The sequence below is a fragment of the Lathyrus oleraceus genome, chromosome 5, assembly GCF_024323335.1.
Source record: "Lathyrus oleraceus cultivar Zhongwan6 chromosome 5, CAAS_Psat_ZW6_1.0, whole genome shotgun sequence".
Classification (NCBI taxonomy): Eukaryota; Viridiplantae; Streptophyta; class Magnoliopsida; order Fabales; family Fabaceae; genus Lathyrus; species Lathyrus oleraceus.
The window spans coordinates 209292877-209301856 of NC_066583.1; the positions used below are offsets into that span (position 1 = coordinate 209292877).

The 8980-nt window shown below is 39.3% G+C and overlaps 1 protein-coding gene across 1 annotated transcript; it reads right to left on the reverse strand.

Moving 5' to 3' along the window:
* Positions 1–2793: 2793 nt before the first annotated feature.
* LOC127079757 (extensin-like) lies at positions 2794–4338 on the reverse strand. Its single transcript, XM_051020130.1, has 2 exons — positions 3631–4338; positions 2794–2805 (listed from the first exon to the last, which is right to left on the reverse strand). The coding sequence occupies exons 1-2, from the start codon at positions 4336–4338 to the stop codon at positions 2794–2796; spliced, it is 720 nt and encodes a 239-aa protein (XP_050876087.1).
* Between the last annotated feature and the right edge of the window lie 4642 nt (positions 4339–8980).

Consider the following 8980-nt stretch of genomic DNA (forward strand, 5'->3'; position numbering starts at 1 on the left):
TTTATTTTTGAAAATTTTATTTGTGCAAACATGATTGAAGGGATGAGAAAAGCGTGTATGTTTATCTAATGTACTACTTACTAAAAGAAGGGTCAAAAGAAAATGACTCGCACGGACGTCGCATCCACTGCATACGTATCTCATATGAATCTGAGAATCAGAGTCTTCGTAGCTCGGCTACCTATGGGTTAAAGAGGAGTGTGCTCGCTAAGACATCATGTCTTATGCCTACGTATCTCATCTGGGATGAAAATCAGAGCAAAACGTAGTTCGACCAACTACGGGGTAAGGGTTGTGTTTTGGGGTGAACGACGTTACTACGCAATCTACCGGATGCTCGACCTTTGGAGACTTACTCGTCTGTAGTAGAAGGAGATAATGTGTTCTTAGGAGAAGAAAAATCAATGAGTTTGGGGTGTTTAGGGATGCTCATGCAAAAAGGCAGTCCTAGATGAAGGAACCGCGCTACCTTAAATGACATGCCACGAGAGGCTATACGAAACCTAAGAAATCGGTAACATGTGGGAAAATTAAAGGGATCGAGAGATCTACCGTACGGATAAAGATCCGAAGTAACAACAATTAAAGAGATAAGAAACCCAAAGATCTCTCAAGCTAGCACCATCAAAGAAAGTGAGTCAGTATAGGTAATCGGAATAAACCTCCAGGTGGTATCCCACAAATAAAGTGGAACACCAGGCAAGCCATCTCTGCAAGAGTCATATGAGCCCTCACAAAATAAAACTCAACAAACAGGTTAGAGAAACAAGATAGGGTAATCAGGAGTTGCCCCCAAATCAAAATGTAACCACATGAATCATGTCATTAAAATTCACAAAAGCTCACAAAAAGCAACCAAGGGTAGGAGGCCTAAACCTCTTGTCAAACACATGCATCAAAAGGGTATCAAATTCACCCATAATACCTCATACATTCAGAGCATTCAAATTAAAAGCATAAAGTAATGGGAATAAGGCAAACCTGACTGGAGAGATCAAATGAAATTGAATTGCCCGGTTGGGTCTGCAAAGCAATCTGAGGGTTTATATGAGAGGGAATTGGTTCTTTGCCGATGAGTTCCCTTCAGTCTCTGGAGGTTGCTCTGAACTCTGTTAGCTCTTCTCTCACTATCTTTTTCCCTGTCAGGGTAATAGGAATGGAATTTCTTTGTTTCACTGAAACTCTGAATTTATAACCTGATTTTTGTGGACCTGTGGGCTCAAATGAGAGAGGCTCAAGTCCAAAATTTTTCTGTTATATTTTATTTATTTATTTATTTATTATTTTTTTTTTTTTTCGTTTTTCGTTTTTTTTAACGTTTTTTTTTCGTTTTTCTTTTTTTCTTTTTTTTCTTTTTTTTTTTCATTTTTCTTTTTTTTTCCTTTTTTTTTAAACACGTGGGCTTAGCCTAGCGAGCATGACAGTTCAAGAAATTCCTCTGAGCGTAAGTGATTCTGGTGGCTTTTCTTGGGACTCGTTGAGCGACCCATTCTGCTCGCCTAGCGAGCATGACAGCTCATGAACAAACTTTTGCTCCTTCAAGATTAACGTTTTGACTGACGAATAGACCCCATTTGAACCTGTTGGAAGTATCTCAAGCCCTTCCCTTGTGTTGACTGATCATCTAAATAGAACCCACAAAGTGTCTTGGATGATACTCAAGCTTCAAACAAAAGATGTTAGTGACACATTTTTGTGCTTTTGGTTAGTAAACAAAAGTAAGAGAAACAATGATGTATAATTCAAGCATGCTTGGTGATCTCAAACCAATCACAAGGAGTCCCACCCAAAGGCAAAGGGAACCAAGATGCTAAAGATCCTTGAGGCAATGCAAATGCAATGTTATGATGCCATGAGGGATCTTAGGGTCAAAATTGGGGTCTTACACAGACTGCGCAAAGTCACTTGAGGAAATAGTTTAAGCAAGAGTAAATTGTAATGTAAAGTGCTTCTAACAAAAAGCAGATATTACAGAAAATATAAGAGCAATAACTTTTCACGTAAGAGCAGCAGCTCGTGAAAAAGAGAGAGAATGAATGAGATTTCTGTGTTTCTCAGGTGTGTTGTCTTGTGAGGTATTCCGTCCTTTATATAGTCATTGAGAGGACCGTTGGAGTGATGACAGAATCTTGGTCATTGAAGAATAATTAATGTCATTACTTTCTTTGTTTCTTTCTAAAACCGTTTTGTCCGCCTCATTATTACTTTCTTTCCATATTAAGATTCTTTTCGGTTACGAGTTCTGAACTGGTGAGTCTATGCCAAAGTCTTGATATATCAGAGTTTGTCTTCAGAGGATGATTATGTATAACTCCATCAAAGCTTCTCAATGCTCTAGACTTCTTTAGTATCAGAGTCTGGATTTAGTAGTCTTTTATCGGAGCTTCTGACTTCTTAAATGTTGCGCTGGTATGTGCATTGATCAGAATCAAAAACTTCTGAATGCATCCTTTCTGAGCGGCATCTGATCATCGAATATTTTATATCTGATGTAATTTTGCATCTGATGTATGGTCAGAATCCTGCGTAAATGTTCAGAGTCCTGCACACTAAAAAAATATCATTAGAGTACCATTTTTGTTTCATCCTTTGTTATCATCAAAATCTTAGAGATATATTGTAGAACCAACTTTGATCTTACAATCTCCCCCTTTTTGATGATGACAAAACAGTTCAGATTAAAGATGAAACATTTAAAGAAACTCTTAAATCAGATAGTACAGTGGGCTCCCCCTGAGTTAGATCTTTGGATAGCTCAGAGGTTCTTACCGGACCTTCCTTGGTTTGGTGCTTTTAGCTACTTTCCTGCATATCTTTAGTCATTGATTTAGTAATAGTTTATTGAAAATGTTTGTAGTGTTTGAGAGAAATTAGTTATGTTTTCATCAGAGCTGGTTTAGTTCTCCCCCTTTTTGTCAAAATAAAAAAGATATAGCAGCAAAAAATGATATTGATATAGAAGCATTTACAGATACGCACATATGTCAGAAAACAGAAAGCAAGAAACCGACATCAAAACATAGAAAGCAACAAGAAAGATAGCCTAGGTGCCTAAGGGTTTGGAGGCAGAGGCATCCTCTGGAGCAGCTAAGACAACATGTTCTGAATGTTAACATTGACAGAGTCCTGTTGATCCAGTTTGGCTCGAACTATCTATTGTTCTTTATGTAGTTCCTCTAGAGTCTTCAAGACCAGAGCGACGAACCCAAAGTTGGAGTGCTCCCCCTGAGTCAGTTCATCAGCTTTGGCTTTGGCAGCAGCTTCTTCAGCAATGTGAGCTGCTTCTTCAGCGTCGGCTTTAGCTTTTGCCTCAGCCTCAGTAGCAGCATCAGCAATAGCCTTTACTTCAGCTTCTCTGATTCTCTGAAGTTCTTCTAGACACGCTTTCTCTTCAGCTTCCTTCCTTGCCCGTTCCTCAGCTTCTCTGGCTAGGTGCTCTTGGAGTCTCATTCCAGCGTCTCTGATGAAGTCGTTGCGGACTTGTTCAGAGAGGCCTTTTAGCTTGAAGGCTTCAGAGGTCATCCAACTTATCACTCTGTTCCAGTGAATCCTTATAGCAGAGGGATCATCACTGAGACCAGAGTTGATGGTCCGAGACTTGACCTTTTCAACTGAAGACTTTGCAAAAACCTTGATTGCTTCTTCAAGGGTAGGAAGGGTAGTTTCTGGTTCATTGGAAGAGGCTTGGAAGGGTGAGATGGGGGCACTTAGATTAAGTGTGAGAGTTGTTGGGTTAGCATAAGTGATGGGTTGTGGTATGTCAGAGTGGGTTGGTTCAGATGGTTGTGGTTCATAGTGGGTTGGTTCTGATGGTTGTCTTTCAGAGTGGGTTGGTTCCGATGGTTGTGGTTCAGATGTGGTTGGATTTGGATGTTCTTGAGGTGGGGAAGTGACATCAGGTTCGGGGTCAAGATGTGATGGCTTTTGAGAGGCTAGAGCACGGTCTTGGAGCTGAGCCAGAGTGGGGGATTGAGGGTCAGATGGTTCAGTATCAGATGAGAGTTCGTAGTAAGGTGGGGATTGAGGAGATGGTGATGATGATGGTGAGGTGGTTTCATTCAGCATTTTTGCTTCTGAAACAGGTAAGGTTATGGTGGCGAGGTTGAATTTCAGAGATTGTGGGTTAGAAGATCTGGTGGTTGAGGGAGGAGTTTCAGCAGAGGTGTATATAGGGGTTGTTTGGGGAAGAGAATAAGCAATAGGTTTAATTTTGACGGAGGGAGGGAGAGATACAGACTTACCTGGAGAGCCAACCAGAGGAACTGGTGGTCTTGATCCAGATGATTCTCCCAACTTAGCTTTCTTCGCCTTCTTGGACTTCTCAGAGGGCTCTCGCATCCTCTTCTGGAAGTTTGGTGGAAACTCAGGTAGCTAGTCCACTGAGAATTCAGTGATATCCATCCCTTGCTTGTACAGATCCTCTAGATAGTAGGCTATTACCTCTGGAGGGTCGATCTTGGAGAACAAGTAGAGTCTGTTAGGAATCTCCCTCTGATCTTTAAGTGCTTCCTAGGAGGTGTCAAGTGTTGGTTTGGCTCTGACTTGATCAATGATTCCAATGCTCTTCAGATTCCGAGCATTCAGAGGTCTTCCAGCGTTAATCATGACATCTTCCAAGAGTCTGAGCTGAATCAGATGGTCCACGAGGCCACTCTCAATCAGTACATCAGATATCAGTCTCCCCAGAGGGATGTAGTTCCTTGTCTTCATGTTGTTTTTGGTGTCTTTAATTGAATCTTTGAGGTACTTGAAGAGAAGTGCAGGTAGACAGAGTTTCATACCCTTGTGAATGCAGTACATGATGTACTTCTGATCTGTGTTGATGTAGTCAAAAGAGTTTGAAGCCAGACGATGATGGATGGTGCCTAAGATGATCTTCAGCCAGACCCGAAGGTTCTGATGTAGTTCCCTGTTCTTGGAATGCTTGCCTTCAGCATTCTGTTGGAAGATGGTAGGGTTTATTTCCTGGGACAAGTACTTTGCCCTAGGTTTTATGTTGTAGATGCGTCTTCCTCCTGTCTTCTCCATGTTCAGAAGAGAAGCAATTGATTTCTCAGTGATGACTATCTTGACTCCCAGAATGTAGGAGACAATGTAGTGATCATCTGAGTCCGTGAAATGCCAGAAATCATTCACCAGATTCATGTACATAGGGCCATAGAGGCGTTGAAAGTAATTTTCCCACCCTTGCTTTTGCAGTTCTTCAGTGAGGTCGATGCCATTGCGCTTCATGTTCTTGAAATCAACCAACGTTTCACAAAGAACTTCAAGCTTATCAAATAGAGTTGCTAGATGAATGTGGGGCTCACGATCAAGAATGTGGGGTTCCCTATAGATTGGAGTTAAGACAATGCTGGTGGTTGCAGTGGTTTGTTGGCTAGAGCTGGGTGCTTGCTCTGTTGAGTTCATCTGTTGAGAGAAGTTGTAAACTGATTATTGCTGAGAATCCATGAAGAACAGTTGAGGATGATGATGAATGTTGAAGAACTTGATGAAGAAAACTGCAGAAATCCTTTGAAGGAGGTGAAGAATTGAGAGAGAGGGTTTTGTGAGTTCGTGAGTGTGAAAGTGTGCAAGTGTAGATTGTGAAATGAATCTATACACATTTAGGGTGCATGCAAAACGACAATGGAATGTTGAGTTTAACAGATAGGAAATTGAATGCAGCATGTTAACCAAGTAAGCACATTTTAGAGGAGAATGATTACAGCCCATAATGATGTCTAATCCCCAAATCATCACACTGCTCGAGGATATATCAAAAGTCTGTTTCTTGATTACTGCTAGATATCTGTCTAGAAGTTCCAAGGTCAGATACAAGGTGTACCGCATGTTACTTTATCTGATCTTCAGGAATACCAAAGGGTTGGATCCTGGAGATTTCTAACTCAGATGACTTCTAACTGGTAGTAGCATCAGAGTCAGATACAGAGTCCAGGTGTTTACTTAAGAGTCTTATTTTGCTATCTCAGAGGCACATTTCATTCTGGACAATTTTGAATGTTTAGATTTTTTAAGATAAAAGAGAATCTATCTTCAGCAAGGGGTTTGGTAAAAATATCAGCCCATTGATGGCCTGTATCAATAAATTTTAATGTTATTACCCCTTTCTGAACATAGTCTCTAATGAAATGATGTTTTATTTCTATGTGCTTAGCTCTGGAATGCAAAATAGGATTCTTACTTAAACAGATGGTGGCAGTATTGTCTTAGAAGATAGGAATGTTACTCTCAAAGATTTGAAGATCTTCTAGTTGATTCTTCATCCAGAGCATCTGAGTAGTGCATAGTGATGCTAAAATATATTCTTCTTCTGTAGTGGACAGAGCTATGGTTGATTATCTTTTGCTGGCGCAGGATATCAGATTCTTTCCCAAGAACTAACAATTCCCAGATGTACTTTTACGTTTCATTCTGTCCCCTGCGTAGTCTGCATCACAGTAACCAAAAAGTTTATACTCTGATGTTTTCTCATACATCAGGCCCATGGTAGGGGTTCCTTTCAGATACCTGAGTATTCTTTTAATAGCTGTTAAATGAGATTCTCTAGGATCTGATTGGAATCTGGCATAGAGACATACACTAAACAGAATATCAAGATGTGTAGCAGTCAAATAGAGAAGAGAGCCTATCATACCACGATAGAGCTTCTGACAAATCTTCTGGCTAACTTTTTCTTTTTCCATAATGCACGTTGGATGCATAGGTGTCTTAGCAGGTTTGCATTCCGCCATTTCGAATTTCTTCAGAATGTCTTTAATGTATTTACTTTGATGAACATAGGTAGTTTCTGAAGCTTGATTGATTTGAATTCCTAAAAAGAACTTTAGTTCTTGCATTAAGCTCATTTCAAATTCTGCCTGCATTAGCTTAGAGAATTCTTGACATACAAAAGGATTAGCTGATCCAAAAATAATGTCATCAACATATATCTGGCATATCATGAGGTCATTACTAATGTTTTTACAGAAGAGTGTAGAGTCAACTTTTCCTCTAATAAAGTCATGTTCCAGAAGAAAATTGCTTAGTCTTTCATACCAAGCTCTAGGAGCTTGTTTTAAACCGTATAATGATTTTTTAAGTTTAAAAACATATTCTAGACAACTGGAGTTTTCAAAACCTGGGGGTTGATTGACATACACTTCTTCTGATATATAACCACTAAGAAATGCACTCTTGACATCCATTTGATATAGTTTGATTGAGTGATTTACAGCAAATGAAACAAGTAAACAAATAGATTCTAACCTGGCGATCGGGGAAAAGGTTTCGTTGTAGTCAATGCCTTCTTGTTGACTGTACCCTTGTGCCACCAGTCAAGCTTTATTTCTGACAACTTTGCCTTTTTCATTCAGTTTGTTTCTGAACACCCATTTGGTTCCAATAATGTGAGTACCTTTAGGCTTTGGAACAAAATCCCAGACGTCATTCTTTGAGAATTGATCCAACTCTTCTTTCATAGCTAGAACCCAGTCATCGTCTTGAAGTGTCTCATCACAGGAAGTAGTCTCAATCATAGATACTAGTCCTAGAGGGATTTCTTCAGGTACCTTGAATGTTGACCTAGTTCGGACAAGTTCATCCTTGTTTCCCATAATCAAATCTTCAGAGATGTTGGGGCGGCTTCTTGATTTCTTCTAGATAGCTGAGGCTTTAGTTGCATCTGGACTTTGTTTATCAGATACTTCTGGTGCTTTGGTCTTTTCGTCAGAACCTACAAGAGTAATCTCCAGATCTGCAAGTTTCTCAACTAGCTTTGACTTTTTAGGGTCAAGCTTATCATCAAATCTAACATGAATTGATTCTTCCATAATTTTCATTTATGTGTTGTATACTTTGTAGCCTTTAGAGCGTTCTGAGTATCCTAACATAATACCTTTTTGTACTTTTGAATCAAACTTGTTCATATGTTCTTTAGTATTCAGAATAAAGCAAGAGCATCCAAAAGAATGAAAATAAGAAATGTTGGGTTTTCTTCCCTTACACAGTTCATAGGGAGTCCTCTCCAGAATAGGTCTTATAGAGATTCTATTCTGAATATAACACGCTGTGTTTACTACTTCAGCCCAAAAGTGCTTAGCCACATTTGTTTCATTGATCATGGTTTTGGCCATCTCTTGGAGTGTCCTATCTTCCTTTCTACAACTCCATTTTATTTTGGAGTTCTAGGACAAGGTAAATCATGGGATATTCCATTAGAATCGAATAGTTCTTCAAAAAATTTATTTTCAAATTCTCCATCATGATCACTTCTGACTCTGATGATTTTCGAGTCAAATTCGTTTTGCACTTTGGAACAGAAGCTAGTGAATACATAGTGAGACTCACTCTTGTGCTTTAGGAATTTTACCCATGTCCAACGACTAAAATCATCAACAATAACTAGTCCATATTTCTTTCCATTGACTGATGCTGTTTTAACAAGTCCAAACAGGTCAATGTGAAGAAGTTCCAAAGGCTTAGAGGTGGAAACAATATTTTTCTTTTTAAAAGATGTTTTGGAAAATTTCCCTTTCTGACATGCCTCACATAGAGCATCTGAAGAAAACTTCAGCTTGGGTAGACCTCTGACTAACTCGAGTTTATTTAGCTGAGATAGTTTTCTCATGCTAATGTGGCCCAAGCGTCTATGCCATACCCATTGCTCTTCATGAACAGACATCAGACATTTTACATTTTGTTCTTTTAAGTCTGAAAGATTTATTTTGTAAATATTGTTTTTCCTCTTGCCAGTGAATATGACTATTCCATTGTTCTGATTAATTGCTTTACATGTTTTTTGATTGAAGATTACATCATAGCCGTTATCACTTAATTGACTTATTGATAACCGGTTATGCATTAATCCTTCTACATAGAGAACATCAGATATAGAGGGAAGAGTTCCATTACCAATAGTTCCGGAGCCTCTGATCCTTCCTTTCTGATTTCCTCCGAAACCTACGATGCCAACATCTTTAAGTTTCAGGCTTTGGAACAT

Bases quoted from the DNA above. Each gene is read 5' to 3' on its own strand.
- LOC127079757 (XM_051020130.1), bottom strand. From the start codon at position 4,338: ATGCGAGAGCCCTCTGAGAAGTCCAAGAAGGCGAAGAAAGCTAAGTTG.